At 40.8% G+C, this 21,426-nt stretch overlaps 1 protein-coding gene across 1 annotated transcript in view; it reads left to right on the forward strand.

The window, feature by feature from the left end:
• The first annotated feature begins 856 nt into the window (after nucleotides 1-856).
• The window catches only part of LOC103511156 (ryanodine receptor-like), a 23,280-nt gene continuing 2,710 nt past the window's right edge, over nucleotides 857-21,426 (forward strand). The window contains exons 1-23 of the mRNA XM_026825008.1: nucleotides 857-921; nucleotides 1,449-1,537; nucleotides 2,099-2,178; nucleotides 2,717-3,024; nucleotides 4,219-4,393; nucleotides 5,057-5,203; nucleotides 6,019-6,220; nucleotides 7,159-7,421; nucleotides 8,098-8,261; nucleotides 9,100-9,268; nucleotides 9,772-9,909; nucleotides 10,820-10,848; nucleotides 11,597-11,747; nucleotides 12,395-12,546; nucleotides 12,859-12,969; nucleotides 13,398-13,500; nucleotides 13,768-13,903; nucleotides 14,290-14,371; nucleotides 14,817-14,980; nucleotides 15,559-15,748; nucleotides 16,178-16,293; nucleotides 16,818-16,975; nucleotides 17,461-17,778. Of these exons, the coding sequence (XP_026680809.1) occupies nucleotides 1,522-1,537; nucleotides 2,099-2,178; nucleotides 2,717-3,024; nucleotides 4,219-4,393; nucleotides 5,057-5,203; nucleotides 6,019-6,220; nucleotides 7,159-7,421; nucleotides 8,098-8,261; nucleotides 9,100-9,268; nucleotides 9,772-9,909; nucleotides 10,820-10,848; nucleotides 11,597-11,747; nucleotides 12,395-12,546; nucleotides 12,859-12,969; nucleotides 13,398-13,500; nucleotides 13,768-13,903; nucleotides 14,290-14,371; nucleotides 14,817-14,980; nucleotides 15,559-15,748; nucleotides 16,178-16,293; nucleotides 16,818-16,975; nucleotides 17,461-17,778 (3,372 nt within the window). The 5' untranslated portion in view covers nucleotides 857-921; nucleotides 1,449-1,521. The remainder of the gene's footprint in view (nucleotides 922-1,448; nucleotides 1,538-2,098; nucleotides 2,179-2,716; nucleotides 3,025-4,218; nucleotides 4,394-5,056; nucleotides 5,204-6,018; nucleotides 6,221-7,158; nucleotides 7,422-8,097; nucleotides 8,262-9,099; nucleotides 9,269-9,771; nucleotides 9,910-10,819; nucleotides 10,849-11,596; nucleotides 11,748-12,394; nucleotides 12,547-12,858; nucleotides 12,970-13,397; nucleotides 13,501-13,767; nucleotides 13,904-14,289; nucleotides 14,372-14,816; nucleotides 14,981-15,558; nucleotides 15,749-16,177; nucleotides 16,294-16,817; nucleotides 16,976-17,460; nucleotides 17,779-21,426) is intronic.

The following is a 21,426-nucleotide window of genomic DNA, read 5'->3' on the forward strand; positions in this document are numbered from 1 at the left end:
CATTGTGTTGCCTGTGCATGTTGTGCTTCCCCTCATAGGAAGAGAAGGTGTACTCCGGCTCTGTGGAATCGTTTGGGCGCCAGTGGCAGGTGAATGATGTAGTGGGAGTATTTCTCGACCTCATGGATCGCACGATCAGTAAGGATTTCCTCTTCCTCCTTCTTCTTGTTTTCTTTATACTCTACTTTTACTTGACTAATATATTAGCAAATTAGCATATTACCTTTCGCTCCAGGATCAGGATGAAATCCGCCCGGGTGTTAATCGAGCCCGCGACCTAGCACTTACAAGGCAGACGCTCTACGGCTCTACCCACCAAGCTAAATAGGCAAGCAATTTCGTTCCAAGATTAAATGATTTTCAGGGCCAATATTTACATTATGCTTCTATGTAGAATTGTAGATTGAATTATTGTGGGGCTAATTTTACTCTTTTTGAGGAACGGAAACTTGATTTTTCTTCAAAAGAAAGAGTTTTGTTAGATACTATTGCACAACACCATTAATTTTGATTGTTTTAAAATTGAGTCAAAATCTCAGGAGCGGAAGGAAGGTTAAATACATATCTATAGATTATAAATACTCGTCTACAGTCTAGTGTAACTTTCTGTTAGTCTATTTTTGTACTTTTTCATGCACCCGTGCTTGTTCTAACAACTGATGTTTCTTACAACAACATGAATGTATGTGTTAAATAAGCATCTTTTACTTTAACTCTCCTTTTGCTGTTAACATTTTTGGAAAGTAGTCTAATTGTAATAGGTAATTAATATGGACCCAAGTAAGAAAGCATGAAATTTTTTCAAGGGTTTAACGTCACTGTATAACTACTAAGGTTATAATTATTTATTAACGCTCCCTCTATTCTTATTCAAGATGCCAAAGATGATAAGAAGAAAGCTAGAGGACGATCTCCTTTCAGGTAACAATTAGAACTTAAATAAATTTTAAAAAAGGCTCAAAAATTGTCAATAAGTATTCGTAGTGATATCTTATCCTCTACATACACAATATTCTTTTACATAATTATGTACATCATTTTTTTCACTATTGCGTTAAGGAATAAAAAAGAACGCACTATTTATCTAGCAACATTGAATCGCAATTTATTTCGCTACAAACAAAAACGCCTAACGGAAAAAAAGTGTAACCTGTTGGCATAATGAGACTTTTTAGTCTTACCGACAGTATAAATATAGGGTATACCTATTGCATTTTTAAATTCCTACGTACACAATATTCTTTTACATATGTACATCATTTCTTTCACTATTGCGTTAAGGAATAAAAAAGAACGCACTATTTATCTAGCAACATTAAATCGCAATTTATTTCGCTACAAAGAAAAACGCCTAACGGAAAAAAGTGTAACCTGTTGGCATAATGAGACTTTTTAGTCTTACCGACAGTATAAATATAGGGTATACCTATTGCATTTTTAAATTCCAGGTTTTTCTCTCGTAAGCGGGACGCAAGCACGGAGAAGGGCAAATCTAAAACCCCAGAGCCAGGATCTGGAGGTATGCTCAGTCCCATGGGTACGATGTCATCAAGACTGAGCAGTCCTAGATCAGGCCAGACCTCGAGTACACGCACACCCAATATCAAGCTGTCCACTGTAAGTACTCAACTATCCATACCTACACCTTATTGAACTGTGCACATCTTAAATTCACATTTTCTTGACAAATCTATTCCGATTTCCGATCCCATTACCCTGATGGACCCACGATCTCATCAATAGATTTTCGTTGTCTCCATTGATGCAGGTCGAAGTGGCTCCACAATTCTCTGTCTTGAGTGTCTCTTTTCCACGTTAGTCTTGCAGCTTTCACAATAGGGTCTTTCCATCTTAATAATGGTGGTCGGCCTGCGGATCTTTTGAATTGTCTGGGACATCAATCTGTTGTACGGATTGTCCACCTGTCATCTTTGATCCGGGCTATGTGTCCGGCCCATCTTCTCTTGTTTTCCGTTTACCTGTACCCAATATCAAGCTGTCCACTGTAAGTACTGATCAGTCCACGGTAATTATTTTGTAGAATAGAATATTCCTTGTTTGCCAGAGCCAGGATCTGGAGGTATGCTCAGTCCCATGGGTACGATGTCGTCAAGACTGAGCAGTCCTAGATCAGGCCAGACCTCGAGTACACGCACGCCCAATATCAAGCTGTCCACTGTAAGTACCCAACTATCCATATACCTTATTGAACTGTGCACATCTTAAATTCACATTTTCATGGCAAATCCGATTTCGATTTCCGATCCCATTACCCTGATCTCATCAATAGATTTTCGTTGTCTCCATTGATGCAGGTTGAGCGTCTCTTTTCCACGTTAGTCTTGCAGCTTTCACAATAGGGTCTATCCATCTTAATAATGGTGGTCGGCCTGCGGATCTTTTGAATTGTCTGGGACATCAATCTGTTGTACGGATTGTCCACCTGTCATCTTTGATCCGGGCTATGTGTCCGGCCCATCTTCTCTTGTTTTCCGTTTACCTGTCCTTATAACAATAAAACCCTTTTTCCTACAGACGGACCTAAAAATCACTCCGCCAACAATTCCGGATCGCACGCCTACTGGGCCGAAACAAATGACCGGCACTTCTCTAGCCGGAACCGGAGTGGAAACTATCGGCAACGAAATGTTTGACAACGAATGCCTCAAGCTAACTTTACCTGTCCTTATAACAATAAAACCCTTTTTCCCTACAGACGGACCTAAAAATCACTCCGCCAACAATTCCGGATCGCACGCCTACCGGCCCGAAACAAATGACCGGCACTTCTCTAGCCGGAACCGGAGTGGAAACTATCGGCAACGAAATGTTTGACAACGAATGCCTCAAGCTAATCAACGAGTATTTCTACGGAGTCCGGATATTCCCCGGACAGGATCCTACCCATGTGTATGTGGGCTGGGTGACCACTCAGTACCATTTGCATAGCAAGGAGTTCGGACAGAGTAAAGTACGCAAGGTGACAGTGTCTGTGGTGGACGAATATAATAGGATTACGAGCAGGTGAGTACATTCGAGGCACATTTCTTAAAGCTTGGTCCAGGGACACTTTTGATCTACATAAATTATTGAATCTCTCGGAATCCACCCCACACTCCCCACAGAAGAGATGCAAAAGCCCCCTTAAATAAGGCCCTGTCAAGGGCAAAGGAAGGGGGGGGGGTAACAAAGGCAATCGACCGGTCACCCATCCAGATACCAACCACGCGTAAAGTTGCTTAATTTTCGTGAACCAAGAGGTGGATTTAGGTAAAGTGCTAAATATGTAGCAATTGTATCAACGCCGTGTAACTATTTGAGTATGCAATGTGCAATGTAAGAAAAATTAGTGGAGTGTCTGATTCACTTTTGCTTCAATATGAAGACGAATTAGTGGAGATGTCTAATTCACTATTGTTAAAATTTGTATGAATTCACTTTTCCTGCAATGTAGGTCTTACCTTTGCTTAACTTTAGTAAATCATTGGGAAAATGGTTTCTTGGATTTCCGGATGAATATTGACTTCATAACATACGTATTAGCGTCACATTAAGATTAACTTGTTCCAGCAGGTTAAGAAAGAATATTCTATTTCAGGTTTCTCTCTCAACGGGGAGCTACTCATGGACGCCCTTGGAGGAGAAACCACATTTGCCGACGTCCAAGGCGAGGGCTTTGTGCCTGCCTGTACCCTAGGTGTGGGTCAGAGAGCCAAGTTGACCTTTGATCGTTGATACTCACAAAAGTTGTGAAGAAGCTCTCCGCTTTACCACGAATAATTCATAGTTTGATTTGTGATTTGATTTTTCTATACCACTCGTACAATTTCAACGTTATTTTTAGATGGAGCCTGACACTAAACTGTTCCCGGCCATTTTCGTGGAGGCTACAAGTAAGGAGATTCTTCAGATAGAGCTAGGCAGAACCAGTACCACTCTGCCCTTGTCAGCTAACAAAGTTATGAAGGGAATAACACTATCCATACTATCCGTCTCTCAGTGTTGACAGGCAAAGTTGCTACATGGTGCGTACTGATGAGTTATACAACCAAGTCTCCAATGATGCATCTGGCAAGAGCGCCTCTCAGGGTATGTTCATAGGATGTTTCCTAGATACTGCTACAGGAATGATGACGTTCACTTGTGAAGGCAAGGAGACATCGTATCGGTAACAAAGTTATGAAGGGAATAACACTATCCATACTATCCGTCTCTCAGCGTTGACAGGCAAAGTTGCTACATGGTGCGTACTGATGAGTTATACAACCAAGTCTCCAATGATGCATCTGGCAAGAGTGCCTCTCAGGGTATGTTCATAGGATGTTTCCTAGATACTGCTACAGGAATGATGACGTTCACTTGTGAAGGCAAGGAGACATCGTATCGGTTTATGGTGAGTGCAATATTTATTATACATAGAGTGCATCTCATAAGGTGAGGTTGGTCAGCAGATGGAACAGGAGTTCTATTATTTATTTCTTTAGCAACCTCCGTGACCGAGTGGGTATCACACTAGGCTCCCAGGTTCGAAGTTTTGTCGGCTCTGTGCTTGGAGCTTGGGATGCACTCAGCACTGAAAATTAATAAAGGAGCCACTTAGTAATGCTATGATCGGTGATACTCACAAAAGTTGTGAAGGAGCTCTCCGCTTTACCGCGGATAATTCATAGTTTGATTTGTGATTTGATTTTTCTATACCACTCGTACAATTTCAACGTTATTTTTAGAGTATTTATTAGACATAGTTTACATCTTAGAAGGTGAGGTTGGTCAGCAGATGGAACAGAAGTTCTGTTATTATTTATTTCTTTAGCAACCTCCGTGACCGAGTGGGTATCACACCAGGCTCCCGGGTTCGAAGTTTTGTCGGCTCTGTGCTTGAAGTTTGGGATGCACTCAGCACTGAAAATTAATAAAGGAGCCACTTAGTAATGCTATGTTTGGTGATACTCACAAAAGTTGTGAAGAAGCTCTCCGCTTTACCACGGATAATTCATAGTTTGATTTGTGATTTGATTTTTCTATACCACTCGTACAATTTCAACGTTATTTTCAGATGGAGCCTGACACTAAATTGTTCCCGGCCATTTTCGTGGAGGCTACAAGTAAGGAGATTCTTCAGATAGAGCTAGGCAGAACCAGTACCACTCTGCCCTTGTCAGCGGCAGTTCTGCAGAATTCTGAACGCCATGTTATTCCTCAGGTTTGTATTTAGTTTCATAGGAAAATAGCTTAATGGTCAATGCCCCGACATTTGTAAACAACAAAGAAGTATTTAGTTTCTGTGGTGTATATACTTTTTCTAAGCCCCAAAGGTTTTGCCTGTGGGCCTCCAGGGTCATTAGATTGAGGTGTTTCAAATTATAGGTTGGGGCCCTAAATTTATCCCTGAGGGACCCCTAACCGTCACTAAAAACCGTAGCATCTATACAGCCAGCGGTGTTAAACCACTATCAAACAATACAAACATAACTTTCTTCTTCGCCTTTTGGTGCCTTATTCTATTAAACATTTGCAATCATGATGGCTAATACATTCTTGTCATAAGCTTAGAGAAGATCTGTTGAGGTGTTCCAAATTATAGGTTTATCCCTGAGGGACCCCTAACCGTCACTAAAAACCGTAGCATCTATACAGCCAGCAGTGTTAAACCACTATCAAACAATACAAACATAACTTTCTTCTTCGTCTTTTGGTGCCTTATTCTATTAAACATTTGCAATCATGATGGCTAATACATTCTTGTCATAAGCTTAGAGAAGATCTGGTATACTTTTATTGAACCATTGACTGTTTGAATCCAGGATGTTCTTGGTCTATCTCTATTTCTTTTGTCGGCTATTTCAACCTTGGAAAATTGCTAGAAGCTGATGGTATTTTAGAGGATTTCTCAGAAATCCTGTAAGAAATATAACTTTACGAAAATAAATAAACGATTTCTTTCCCATTATTTATATTTCCATTATTTCTTTTTCTTTCCCTTTATTTCTCATAAATCATCCCTCTTTTTCCCTCCAGTTCCCTCCTCGTCTCAAGGTGCAATGTCTAAAGCCTCACCAATGGGCACGTGTACCCAACACATCTCTGGAAGTCCACGCTCTCAAGTTATCTGACATAAGAGGATGGAGTATGCTTTGTGAGGACCCGATCTCTATGCTCGCCCTTCATATCCCAGAGGAAGACCGGTGTATTGACATCCTGGAGCTGCCAATCATTCAATGTCCTCTTCTTATTTTTCGCCTCTCTTAGGACTATGATCCCGAACTATTCGGCAAGGCTTTGCCCTGTCTGACAGCTATTGGTTGTGCTTTGCCCCCTGACTATTCTTTGTCCAAGAACTATGATGATGAAGGATGATCTGGTACACACGCTCGAAACTGTTCGTTTATTAGGCCATCACGTCCACTTCTAGTTCCAATGATTTCTTCGGATAAGTTTGTGTTGCTTACTTACTTCAACTCATTATTGAATCTTAAAAGTGGACTATCTATTGGTAGGGATGATATTTCCAAATATCATCCCTATGACAGTGCTATATTGAACTTCTGAAGTGAAGGATCTAGTTGACCACCAATACTTATACATAGTATGTACGATGCTCTGGTACACACGCTCGAAACTGTTCGTTTATATTAGGTGGTCACGTCCACTTCTAGGTCCAATGATCTCTTCGGATAAGTTTGTGTTGCTTACTTCAACTCATTATTGAATCTTAAAAGTGGACTATCTATTGGTAGGGATGATATTTTTTTTCCAAATATCATCCCTATGACAGTGCTATATTGAACTTCTGAAGTAAAGGATCTAGTTGACCACCAATACTTATACATAGAATGTAGAACCTATACCTATGTTTTTACTCTTAAAGAATTTTAGATTGTAGGGTGAACACCTCCATAGCGTAAATAAACTCTATTCTAACCAAATATCATCCCTATGACAGTGCTATATTGAACTTCTGAAGTGAAGGATCTAGTTGACCACCAATACTTATACATAGTATGTAGAACCTATACCTATGTTTTTACTCTTAAAGAATTTTAGATTGTAGGGTGAACACCTCCATAGCGTAAATAAACTCTATTCTAATGTATTCACTATTTACAATGGATGTCTAAATTAAATCAATTCATTAATAGTAATCTATTCCATATTCAGGTCAGAGAGAGGCAGTGTCGGACTTCCTAGTGGCTCTGACCAGCAAGCTACAGCCGAGTATGCTACTCAAGCTGCTCCGTAAGCTAACAGTGGACGTGAGTAATCTTTCCGAATACACCACTGTGGCTCTCAGACTGCTTACGCTGCATTATGACCGGTGTGCCAAATATTATGGCTCAACCAGTGGAGGATCCTCGAGTGATGAAGAGAAGAGATTGACCATGATGCTGTTCAGTAATATATTCGATTCGTTGTCCAAAATGGTAAGTTCTCACTGTTCTACTAAGGCATTTTAATAATGTTAACCGAACTTAAATACTCACCACACCACGTATCTTTTTCCACTTATGCTGGGTTTCACCAACTCGGGATTGAGATGAAACGAAGATTTTCCTATGCTTAATAGCCAGGTCAACCTCGGATTGAACAAAATGGTAAGTTCTCACTGTTCTACTAAGGCATTTTAATAATGTTAACCGAAATTAAATACTCACCACACCACGTATCGTTTTCCACTTATGCTGGGTTTCACCAACTCGGGATTGAGATGAAACGAAGATTTCCCCATGCTTAATAGCCAGGTCAACCTCGGATTGAACTCAATACTGAGACAATCCACGGTGGTAAAACTTTACCTTAACCTTAAAGCACCCCGATAAATTTTCTGACTTGACTTGGACTGCAACCTCTGGATATGAAGTCCATCGTGCTAACTACTACACTACTGAGGTTGGTTTTAAACAAAAATTTATCTTGCTGCAAAGAGAGGTCGGTTGCAAGATTTACGAGTAGCACCCAATTCCTTTATAATTAATTATTCATACATCTATCAAAACGACAGCATTAGGTACCTGTTTAATTCACAAATGCATGATACTTATTCCTTGCTTTATATCGCGAATCATTCAATTTCCTCTTCTTATTTTTCGCCTCTCCTAGGACTATGATCCCGAACTATTCGGCAAAGCTTTGCCCTGTCTGACAGCTATTGGTTGTGCTTTGCCCCCTGACTATTCTTTGTCCAAGAACTATGATGATGAATGGTATGGTAACAAGAGCCCTACAGACGGACCTTATAATCCTCAGCCCATCAATACTTCCAGGTAAGACAGTTTTCCTATAAAGATTTCCTATTATTCAATTGATAACATAACTGAGTTTCATTTTATTATAGTGTGGGTGGTACAATACATTTTATTGACAGTGGTTTCACTTTTCACTCTGATTTTCTAAGACTTTTGATGAAGATTTTTTAATAGAAGGACTTGTAACGGCGGTGCTCAGCTCTCGTCCTGAAATCGAAGAAAGAAAGAAAGAGGACAGGATGGAATAAATCCAGCCGTTCCGAGAACGAACCTTGTGTATTTAGGATCATCATCGCCCCGGGCGATAATCGAACCCTTGACCTAGCCCTACCTGCCAATCTAACAAGGCTGGATACCATCATTTGTTCTTTACTTCCAGTGTTTCCCTCAACAACGATCTAAACACAATCGTACAGAAGTTCTCTGAGCATTATCATATGGTAACAAGAGCCCTACAGACGGACCTTACAATCCTCAGCCCATCAATACTTCCAGGTAAGACAGTTTTCCTGTGAAGATTTCCTATTATTCAATTGATAACATAACTGAGTTTCATTTTATTATAGTGTGGGTGGTACAATCCATTTTATTGACAATGATTTCACTTTTCACTCTGATTTTCTAAGACTTTTGATGAAGATTTTTTAATAGAGGGACTTGTAACGGCGGTGCTCAGCTCTCGTCCTGAAATCGAAGAAAGAAAGAAAGAGGACAGGATGGAATAAATCCGGCCGTTCCGAGAACGAACCTTGTGTATTTAGGATCATCATCGCCCCGGGTGAGAATCAAACCCTTGACCTAGCGCTACCTGCCAATCTAACAAGTCTGGATACCATCATTTGTTCTTTACTTCCAGTGTTTCCCTCAACAACGATCTAAACACAATCGTACAGAAGTTCTCTGAGCATTATCACGATGCCTGGGCCAGTAGAAAGCTAGAGAATGGATGGGTGTATGGTGATCAGTGGTCAGATGCGTCCAAGTTCCATCCTAGACTCAAACCTTACACTATGCTCAACGATTATGTAAGTATGGTTTTATCTCAACTAAAATCGGGAATTCTTTAAATCTTTGAAATTTGTTTTATCTTCTTTTTCAACTCTTCCCGTTTATACGGGGTCGGTATTTCTGCTCAGCCTTTTTTAGTCACCTAATAAGACTAAAATGTAATGTGTATTGAAAAAATGTGCAAGTTAAAAATGTGACTGACTTTCCGATTTTTACCAAATGCGCGACGTTACTTAACTTCAGTTATCCATGAGAGACTGTCCCGTTCAATGTCATAAAACGGTAAAGCCATTGTTTTTTTTTTTTTTTTTTTTTTTTTTTTTTTTCCCCCTTCCTTTGTGATATTTCAGGAGAAAGAGCGGTATAAGGAGCCAGTGCGGGAATCATTGAAAGCTCTCCTGGCTATCGGATGGAATATTGAACACAGCGAGGCAGATGTGCCCCTTAGCAGCCGAAACTCGATGCGTAGGCAATCCAAACCTTCCATGGTAAGTGATACAAACTTCATATTTTAATTCAGGAGAAAGAGCGGTATAAGGAGCCAGTACGGGAATCACTGAAAGCTCTCCTGGCTATCGGATGGAATATTGAACACAGTGAGGCAGATGTGCCCCTTAGCAGCCGAAACTCGATGCGTAGGCAATCCAAACCTTCCATGGTAAGTGATACAAACTTCATATTTTAATAGAGGTTTGATCAGCCAGCCTAGTTATCTTAGTTGGTAGTGCGTCTGCCTTGTAAGCGCTAGGCCGCGGGTTCGATTTCCGCCCGGGGCGGATTTATCCTGATGCTATAATGTTCGTTCCCGGAACGGCTGGCTTTCTCCTATCCTGTCTTCCTTCTCTCTTCGATTTCGGGGCGATAAGACCATAGCAGTTACAGTTCCCTCTGTCAGTCCTTCTCTCTTCGATTTCGGGGCGATAAGACCATAGCAGTTACAGTTCCCTCTGTCAAACATCTTAAAAAAAAAGAGGTTTGATCCAAGTTGTTTAATAGAGTTTTGATCACTGTATAACTGCTAGGGCTTTTGTGACGGGGATTTTAGCCTCAAAAAAAAAAGAGGTTTGATCCAAGTTGTTTAATAGAGTTTTGATCACTGTATAACTGCTAGGGCTTTTGTGACGGGGATTTTAGCCTCCATTCGGTGGCAACCTGACGTGAAGCGGAGAAAAACCAGAATCACGCAATTGCCCAGATGATCAATTATATGGATACAAACCACGCGTAGCTTAACTTCTGTGATCCATCGGTAACTTGTACATTGAACGTTCTTTTTTTAAGTATGCAACTACTATGTTATGGTCTGACGTTAATTTTGATTAGAATTTCGACTTGATCTCTTCATTTTGTCTTTGGTTAAGCAAGGTCTTTTGTTCTAAGCTGTATCATGTTATTAAACCCATAAAATAAACGAGACCTTGTTCAGACTGCTGGGATAAAGGGACTTGTCTCATTCGAGCAGGATGAACAAGGTATATTCCATTCTATTACGTAAACTTTCTTCGAACTTGGTTCATGAGTTCCTCTCAGGTCTCCGTGAAATTCCCTGACAATTCCCGGTTTTCCAGTCTGGTAGACACCCTGGCAGTTTAAATCGGTCACTAAAGGGTTAAGCATACCCGAGTGTATTAAGTGGGGAATTCCCACTCGATAACTCGGACTTGAACTACCAACCTCCAAATCAGAAGTCCAACGTTTTAACTACAACACCATTGAGCTTGACATAAACATAAGGTATTTTAGTACTAAATATCACAAGTGTCATAACACAAATTCAACGCTACTTCTCTCAAGTAAAATGGCGAGAGATCATCGATGAAAAAGATGCAACCTATGAATGAATGAACACAAGATTTATAAGGATTCTGTAATAAAGGTAAATACAGTCTAAAATTACCTTCAGGAAGCGGTCTTTACAATGCTGCACCAGCTCTTGTTCCCGCCCAGCAAACAGGTTCAATCCCACAGGCAGGAGACGTTTCAAACAGGCAACCATTAGACTAGCTTGTAACTCCTTGTCTTTGTCTCTCTTCTTGTCGCGATTCTTCTTCTTTTTCTGTAAGGGTTCAGGAAAAGTTATAATGAGTTGTACAGTAGCAATCTATTTATTCGTCGGAGGACAATGGGATCTCCTGTTGCAGGGAACCAATTGAACAGCATTTGAGGCAGAAAAGAACTACCCGTAAAGGGAATTGCCTTTTGGATGGAATTTGGATGGTTCCTTTCTGCTTATCGTTGTCTAATTATTTGGTCACTTGTTGCATTTCTAAGTGTTAAAAAGGTCAGTCATTTTTCAGACTTCAGTAATCTTTGGCAATTGAAACTCTTTTTGAGCTTTTTCAAAGATTTGGCGTTAAATTAGCCCAAGTTCAAACAGGGGAGCTCCGGTTTGCCTATTCTCTCCTGGAGAAACTAATCCAATACACAGATCGCGCTAGTATCAATATGAAAATGCAGAAACCGTCCAGTACTTTCAGCAGAAGAACCAGTTTCATGGTAAGTTAAGTAGTTTTTCTAAATACCTATATTGTGGAATCCCGTCCTCTCTTTCGAAGTCCCTTCCATGCAATATTGAACTTAATGGTAAGTACATTATGGAAATCCAACTCCGTTAAGTCTGATCGCTTTGACATTTAGAAATCTGTGCAAGTTAATGTAATTTGACATTTTGAAAGTTCTGTAAAATTGATACCTACCTACAATGTTATTTTGTATGAATGTTGAAGACAAATCAGTGGAGATGTCAGATTCACTTTTGTTTGAATTTGTATGAATGCCGTGTAACTATTTGCGTATGCAATGTGCAACAAAAGAAAAATTAGTGGAGATGTCTCTTTCACTTTTCTTGTAATTTCTATGAACGCCGTGTAACTATTTGAGTATGCAATGTTTAACATGGAAAATTAGCGGAGATGTCTGATTTACTTTTCTTTGTAAAATGCTGATTTACATTTTTTCAAGGATAATTTACAGTAAGTCAAAGATGAGGATCTCCGGTGCAGATGAGAGTAGTGTTTGACCTTACCTCTAATATGGACAAATATGTATTTGTATCAATACTGAAAAAATATGCAAATAAATTTACAATTTACTAGTAAGCAAATGTGCGTGGGTTCAATGTCTAATATTTATCCCGTTTTCAGGTGTGCACCCGGGACATCAAGTTCTTCTCGAAGGTAGTGCTGCCCCTAGTGGAGAAATACTTCAGTACGCATCGTAACTACTTCATTGCCATCGGTACAGCTTCCAACAATGTCGGTGCAGCGTCGCTCAAAGAAAAAGAAATGGTAGCTAGGTAAGTAAAAGACCACCTCTGTGGCTTAGTGGTCAAGAGCACTGACTGTCACCCCGGGGGTGCTGGGTTCGAATCCCGGCCAAGGTGGAAATTTTCTAACCTAACTGTTCCATTCTTGGATAGGCATGGATGTAAAAGAATGTGCCCTCAAGTATTGCAAGGCGGTAACAAGGTGATTTTTTTTTTCCTTTTTTTCCGAATAGGTCAATATTTGGCCAGTTGCGTGCTGATGGCTTTTCCCCGGCCCCACTCGGGCTGGTTGAGGTCATTATTTTATTTATTTTACCTGCGTATTTTTCATTTGTTTTTCAGTTTGTTCTGTAAACTGGCCAATCTTCTTCGGTCTCGCTTGTCTGCATTTGGTGCAGATGTTAGAATCACGGTTAGATGTCTCCAAGTTTTGGTCAAGGGTATTGATGCCAAGTAAGTAAACAAGATGCCAAGTAGAATAGAATTAGTAAACAAGACAATTAGATGCTTTGGAGAATAGAATAGAGTGAAATTAGGTATTTGAGCCGAATATCATCCTTGACTTCCTTTAGCGATTTGGGCCAAAATCTACAATGATAAGATTCGCGAACTCTTCTCGAGAGTTTTTTAAAAAAATTGGCCGGAAACAGTGTCCGACCAGTACATTTCTCGAACCTTGGCCTAGGAACTAAATTATATCTATTCTAAAATAAACCTCTATGAAAATTTGACCAATCCGATTAGCTAATCTTTATCCGGAGTTCGAAAGCAACCAATCAGATTATCAATATTTAACTCAATGGTTTCCCTTAGGCCCTTAGCACTAATGTGTTAATATTGGTAATCTTGCTCAGTAAAATGGTATATGATTTTATTTTCAGATCTCTCACAAAGAGTTGTCCTGAGTTCATCAGGACCTCCATGCTGACCTTCTTCAATAACACAGCTGATGATTTGGGCCACACCATACAAAACCTTCAAGAAGTAAGTTTTTTTTCGATAGAGGGAACTATAACTGCTGAGGTCCTATCGTCCCTGAGAGACAGAATAGGAGAAATCCAGCCGTTCTGAGAACGAACCTTACCTATCTATTTAGGATAAAGTTCATCCCAGGCGGGAATTGAACCCGTAAGCTAGCGCTTAGAAGGCAAGTGTGCTACCCTCCAAGGCTGGTTTTTTCACGTTACGTGATGTGATGGTAGTGTGTTTCTACCATTGTATACTCACTCTCCCTCTGATTTCTGTTTCCAGGGAAAGTACTCTCACCTGCGAGGTACTCATCTGAAGACATCCACTTCTCTTATGTATATCAACGATGTAGTGCTCCCTGTACTAACTGCCATGTTTGATCACTTGGCTGGCTGTGAATATGGAAGCGATCTGTTGTGTAAGTTTCTATCGCCCCACTATAATTCAACAATAGGCCCTACATCCCAGGAAACGCTAGACCAATATCTAGGAAGTTTTTATAGAGGTAGCTGTAACGGCGGAAGTCTTATCGTCCCGAAATCGCAGAAAGAAGGAGGACAGGATAGGAGAAAGCCAGCCGTTCCGCGAACAAACATTATCTGTTTAGGGATATAGCTCGCCCCGCTCGGAAATTAAACCTGCGACCGCTTATAACACGGGCGCTCTACTCTCCAAGCTGGCTTGGTGTAAGTTTCTATCCCCATTAATATTTTCTTACTGGAACCCAATAATTTAAATTTTCTATCAGAGCACTTAACTACCTATATTTCGTAACCTAAAATATTTTCATTCTTTCTGTTCCAGTGGATGAAATCCAAGTGGCTTCCTACAAGATGGTGATCAGCTTGTATACTCTGGGCATAGATAACACTCTCACACATGACAGGTAAGGTATATTTACTCCTACTTAACAAAAAGTGAATAGGTCGCTAAAACGACAAAAAGAAACTTCGAAAGGGACTTGAATAATACGGCGAACCTGTGACTTTATAGTTTGGATTCTACTGTTCTAAATTTATATGGAAGGGGAAAGTTGTTTGAAATGACAACTGCTCTAAAATTTAATTTAATTTGATACAATAAATCGAAAATTAGCTAGCCTAGTTAGCTTGGTTTGTACCGCGTCTGCCTTGTAAGCGCTATTTCTTGGGTTCGATTCCCGCCCGGGAAAATTTTTATCCTGAACGGATAATGTACGTTCTGGGAACGGCTGGCTTTCTCCTATCCTGTCTTCCTTCTCTCTCCGATTTTGGGACGATAAGACCTTAGCAGCTACAATTCCATTCTATCAAACCTCTTGAAAAAAAAAAATCTAAATGTTTTCCCGACAGGAAATATTTGAAAACGGAGTTGGAACGCCATCGCCCAGCACTAGGCACATGTCTTGGGGCATTCTCTTCTACTTTTCCCGTGGCCTATCTCGAGCCCCATCTGAACAAACACAACCAATACTCACTGGTCAATAGAATAGCCGCTCACTCTCTCGAGGCCCAAGGTAATTATACTGTGTCTTAGCATGTCCATCCCGTAGTATGTCTCTCATTCTTGTTCTTCCTAGCCTTTTCCTATTTATAGGGTCAACAGAATAGCCGCTCACTCTCTCGAGGCCCAAGGTAATTATAGTTTTCTGTGTCGTAGCATGTCGATCTCGTAGTATGTACCTCATCAGATGGGCGAAAAGAGACACAATATTTCTTATTCCTGTGTTGAGTCAAGGAAAGAACAACCTGTTGAAATGTTTCCAATCCAAATACGAGTGCAAATTTTTGTCGATATTGGGCACGGCAAGCGTGCACATTACAAACCCTGTTCCTTTTGTTTCTCTGAAATTTCGTTCCCCAATAATTAATACACCTCGTTAGATTTTATGACTTAAGTTGGATTTGAACCACCAATCTCTAGATCTGAGAATACCGTGCCAAACCACTACACTAGTTTAGACTGCGGGGTTGGCTTGTTTAGACTGCGGGAGTAAAGGGACTTTTCAGTCTCATTTCAGCAGTATAAACAGGGTATATTTTATTCTATTCTATATTCTATTCTACTGAAGTTGGTTTTGCTGTCTATTTCTAGACATTCTAGTCCGAATGGAGAGCAGCATGCCAACACTCGAGGCTATTCTGTCCGAAGTGGACAACTTTGTCGAGTCGGAACGCCACCACACCGATGCCCCCCATATCATTGACGTCATCATGCCTCTGCTCTGTGCTTATCTGCCTGTGTGGTGGCAACAAGGCCCTGACAATGTATCTCTCACTGCTGGGTAAGTTATGACGTCGTGAACTAGTGGTGAGGTCTACACTTCTACAGTTCATAACTGTAGACCTCACCCAGACTCTTTTACCTAAGCTGAGACTTTCTGTCCTTCTAAGTATTAACGTGGATTTCGATCCTTTTATTAAACAACAGATTTACCTAGAATTAGGGTCATGTGTTTATGATGATGACTCATAGGATATACTGGACGATGTGGATTGGGGACCAAAAATGGACCCCGCTCAGTGTAGGGACCCCAAATTTCAAGGATCAACGTGCCTTGATATTTTAAGCTCATGTACCAAATTTCACCAAAATCGGACAAGGCAATCGCGAGTTATAGCGGAACAAACAGGCATCTAAATCAAATGCAAAACTGTCGAGTTAAAACATAGACCTCACTTTCGGTCATTAACAAGTTTGTTTCGCGTTCCAGGAACCACGTCACTATGGTAACCAGTGAACATATGAACCAGTTGTTGAAGAATGTGCTCAAGATGATTAAGAAGAACATTGGAAACGAAAATGCTCCCTGGATGACGAGAATAGCGGGTAAGTAATACTTAACCCTTTAGTGCGCAATGTTGTAATTCTGCAACATTTTTTCAGAGGCCCGTAAGTTATTGAGCATAATGGAAATCAATAGTTTTTAGTGCACAGTGTTGTAGAGCTCTTAAGGGTTAAGATGTATTTCCTTTCGGAAAAGGAACCGATTCCGATGGCGCACCATCTAGGATTTCCCATGGCTTTAGTACAGGTGCTATCACACCAAAAGAGGGAAAACGAGTTTCAGAGAAGAGGGGAAATTCCGAAAGGAAAATACAACTTTACAAGATTCACCCATCAAACGTTATGGAATTACATATTTTAGGATCTTATGACTCATTGACTGAGCAGTCCACTGAAAAGAGTAGTTCTTCTTTATAACTCACTCACTTTTTACACATGTTTTAGAATCTGACTATATCTTCCAGTGTTACACGTTCAAGGATCTGACTCATTAACTGAGTAGTCCACTAAAAAGAGTAGTTCTTTTTACAACTCACTCACTGTTTGCATTGTCTTCCTCGTTTCAGCATACACTCAGCAAATCATCATCAACTCATCCGAAGAACTTCTCAAAGACCCGTTCCTACCTCTAGCCGAGAGAGTGAAGAAGAGGACAGACAACCTCTTCCACAAGGAAGAATCTCTACGGGGCTTCCTCAAGTCTTCTGTAGATGATACGTCTCAGGTAAACCTTTGAGAAGGGTTTGAGCCTCGGTCTTGTCGAAAAATAAATTGGAAACTTTTACATGGTCTCCTGTTTGATAGAGGTTTACTGTCACTGTGTAACTACTCAATGTTTTTAGTGAGGGGGGTTTTATCCTCCTATTATAGCTGTGGGACTATAAACAGGGAGGAGAACAGCTAACCCTAACCAGCCTAGCTAGGTGGCAGTTTTTTAAAGAGTTTTCTCTTCTTTAAAAGAACAGGCACAAGTCCTCACAATGGTTGACTGTGGTTCAGAACGACCCAATTGAACATGGCTAGAGACCATCACCCCAGTGTATGACTGACATAAAAAGATGTCTTTTCTTTATTCTGCCATTACCATTCGGCGAAAGCTAAAGCCGCTTCAACAACAAGCTAAAATTTCTTACGAATTATCTCTGATTTTCGATTTCATTTGTGATCCATTCTCAAGGGTTTCCCTCAAACCTCCCAATCTCGTTTCAGATCGAATCCCAAATCCAAGAGGACTGGCAGCTCCTGGTGCGCGACATCTACGCCTTCTACCCTCTCCTAATCAAGTACGTGGATCTGCAGAAGACCCACTGGCTCCGAAACAACATCCCCGAGGCAGAACTCATCTATAACTATGTCTCCGAGATCTTCAACATCTGGTCCAAGTCGCAGTACTTCCTACGCGAGGAGCAGAACTTCATTTCCGCCAATGAGATCGACAATATGATTCTGATCATGCCCACTGCGACGCGACGCTCGGCCGTTGTGTCCGACTCGTCTGTGGCTGGAGGGGTTGGAGGCAAGATGAAGGTGAGTGGGGCATCTGATTACGCCAAAATCTTTCGAAATTCTATTTTTTCCTTTATTTCCTCAACTCTCTGAAGAATAAGTACACATCATTGCCCTCTAAGCTCAGACAAAGTTGGGTTAATTTGAATATTTTTCATTTTTGACCGGGTGGCAAATTCCATGACTTTTCCAGGTTTTCTTTAAATTTTCACGATGTCCGATGGATTCGATAAATTATGTACCTAGATCAAAAATATCCTTGGGCCCTGTTTTCAGAAGGTACCGTTCGGTCGTTATTCCGGATCAAAGTTCCGCTGTTTATAGCTATACAGGAAAAAAGCTCAAAAGGAACTAGCGCTTCTTTACCTTTAGCCACAGGTCGTTCAAATTTTACAGACAGCTTCCATGATTGATGATGTTCAAAAGTGTCGCGGGCCGAACCTCGAGAAATGTACGGTTCGGCCGCCCTGAAACGAGGTTGGGAGGTTTGAGGGAAACCCTTGAGAATGGATCACAAATGAAATCGAAAATCAGAGATAATTCGCAAGAAATTTTAGCTTGTTGTTGAAGCGGCTTTAGCTTTTGCCAAATGGTAATAGCAGAATAAAGTCATACACTGTGTCATTTTATGTCAGTCATACACTGGGGTGATGGTGTCTAGCCATGTTCAATTGGGTCGTCCTGAACCACAGTCAACCATTGTGAGGACTTGTGCCTGTTCTTTTAAAGAAGAGAAAACTCTTTAAAAAACTGCCACCTAGCTAGGCTGGTTAGGGTTAGCTGTTCTCCTCCCTGTTTGTAGTCCCACTGCTAGAATGAAAGGATAAAACCCCCCTCACTAAAAACCTTGAGCAGTTACAGTGACGGTAAACGTAAACCTCTATCAAACAGAACACCATGTAAAAGTTTCCAATTTATTTTTCGACAAGACCGAGGCTCGAACCCTTCTCAAAGGTTTACCTGAGACGTATCATCTACAGAAGACTTGAGGAAGCCCCGTAGAGATTCTTCCTTGTGGAAGAGGTTGTCTGTCCTCTTCTTTACTCTCTCGGCTAGAGGTAGGAACGGGTCTTTGAGAAGTTCTTCCGATGAGTTGATGATGATTTGCTGAGTGTATGCTGAAACGAGGAAGACAAAGATGTGTAAAGAGTGAGTGAGTTATAAAAAAGAGTTACTCTTTTCAGTGAGTCAGATTATAATTCAAAGAGTCAGATCCTATGAGTGGTAGCGCCTGAACTAAACCATAGGAAATCCAAGATGGCGCGCAATCAGAATTGGTTCCATTTCCGAAAGGAAATCAGGATGTCTACAAAATCAAAAAAATAAATTCCCTGACTTTTCCCGGTTTTCCAGTCTGGTAGACACCCTGGAAATACATCTCAAGTCTCACTTACCCGCTATTCTAGTCATCCAAGGAGCATTTTCGTTTCCAATGTTCTTCTTAATCATCTTGAGCACATTCTTCAACAACTGGTTCATGTGTTCACTGGTTACCATAGTGACGTGGTTCCTGGAACGCGAAACACATTTATTGACCGAAAGATAGTGAGGTCTATGTTTTAACTCGACAGTTTTGCATTTGATTTAGATGCCTGTTTGTTGCGCTATAACTCGCGATTGCCTGGTCCGATTTTGGCGAAATTTGGTACATGAGCTTGAAATATCAAGGCACGTTGATCCTTGAAATTTGGGGTCCCTACACTGAGCGGGGTCCATTTTTGGTCCCCGATTCACATCGTCCAGTATATCCTATGAGTCATCATCATAAACACATGACCCTAATTCTAGGTAAATCTGTTGTTTAATAAAAGGATCGAAATCCACGTTAATACTTAGAAGGACAGAAAGTCTCAGCTTAGGTAAAAGAGTCTGGGTGATGTCTACAGTTATGAACTGTTGTCTATAGTTATGAACTGTAGAAGTGTAGACCTCACCACTAGTTCACGACGTCATAACTTACCCAGCAGTGAGAGATACATTGTCAGGGCCTTGTTGCCACCACACAGGCAGATAAGCACAGAGCAGAGGCATGATGACGTCAATGATATGGGGGGCATCGGTGTGGTGGCGTTCCGACTCGACAAAGTTGTCCACTTCGGACAGAATAGCCTCGAGTGTTGGCATGCTGCTCTCCATTCGGACTAGAATGTCTAGAAATAGACAGCAAAACCAACTTCAGTAGAATAGAATATAGAATAGAATAAAATATACCCTGTTTATACTGCTGAAATGAGACTGAAAAGTCCCTTTACTCCCGCAGTCTAAACAAGCCAACCCCGCAGTCTAAACTAGTGTAGTGGTTTGGCACGGTATTCTCAGATCTAGAGATTGGTGGTTCAAATCCAACTTAAGTCATAAAATCTAACGAGGTGTATTAATTATTGGGGAACGAAATTTCAGAGAAACAAAAGGAACAGGGTTTGTAATGTGCACGCTTGCCGTGCTTAATTTGAATATTTTTCATTTTTGACCGGGTGGCAAATTCCATGACTTTTCCAGGTTTTCTTTAAATTTTCACGATAAACTCTGGATTCGATAAATTATGTACCTAGATCAAAAATATCCTTGGGCCCTGTTTTCAGAAGGTACGGTTCGGTCGTTATTCCGGACCAAAGTTCCGCTGTTTATAGCTATACATGAAAAAAGCTCAAAAGGAACCAGCGCTTCTTTACCTTTAGGCACAGGTCGTTCAAATTTGCAGACAGCTTCCATGATTGATGATGTTCAAAAGTGTCCGCGGGCCGGACCTCGAGAAGTGTACGGTTCGACCGCTATTTAACGCCAAATCTTTGAAAAAGCTCAAAAAGAGTTTCAATTGCCAAAGATTACTGAAGTCTGAAAAATGACTGACCTTTTTAACATTTAGAAATGCAACAAGTGACCAAATAATTAGACAACGATAAGCAGAAAGGAACCATCCAAAAGGCAATTTCCTTTACGGGTAGTTCTTTTCTGCCTCAAATGCTGTTCAATTGGTTCCCTGCAACAGGAGATCCCATTGTCCTCCGACGAATAAATAGCTACCGCGGCGCCGGTAACCTCTGTCGCCCCTACAGATAGTAGTGCCGCCAAAACTGCCACCATCTGGCAGGGCGCCACATTCTCGGGCGACCAGGATGGGCGGATGACCTCCAAGTTTCAACGCCTCATGGGCATCAAGAATGCGGGTAAGTCGGGGCCTTGGTTCGAATCCCGGGGTTATAAGATGGATAATAAGTTTGTTAGATCTTTTTCCTACAAGCTCAGACGAGAGATCTTAGAGGCATAGATTAAACTTAGGGTAAGATTCTAATATTGTAAATAAATAAATTGAAAACTGAATTTGAAAGTAGGCTTCTTAAAAATGTGCGAAGTGTGTTTGGGTCGAGGCTCAAAAAATGTACGGGATAAGGTTCGCAGGGTGTCTACCAGACTGGAAAACCGGGAATTGTCAGGGAATTTCACGGAGACTGGAAAAGTCAGAGAATTGTCAGGGAATTTCTCAAAAAAATTGACAAAAATCCAAAAAAGTCAGGGAATTTTTCAAAGCCTAAAAAAAAAGAATTTTCGGTCCATAAAAAAGAAAAAGTATGCAACCTTGAAGGGGCAACTCATATTTTCTCGAAAAAAATCTGGTGTGAACATCACACGACTTTCTATTACATTAAACTTCTCAACTGTAAGTCGGAC

This window comes from Diaphorina citri, unplaced genomic scaffold (genome assembly GCF_000475195.1).
Source record: "Diaphorina citri unplaced genomic scaffold, Diaci psyllid genome assembly version 1.1 scaffold681, whole genome shotgun sequence".
Lineage (NCBI taxonomy): Eukaryota > Metazoa > Arthropoda > Insecta > Hemiptera > Psyllidae > Diaphorina > Diaphorina citri.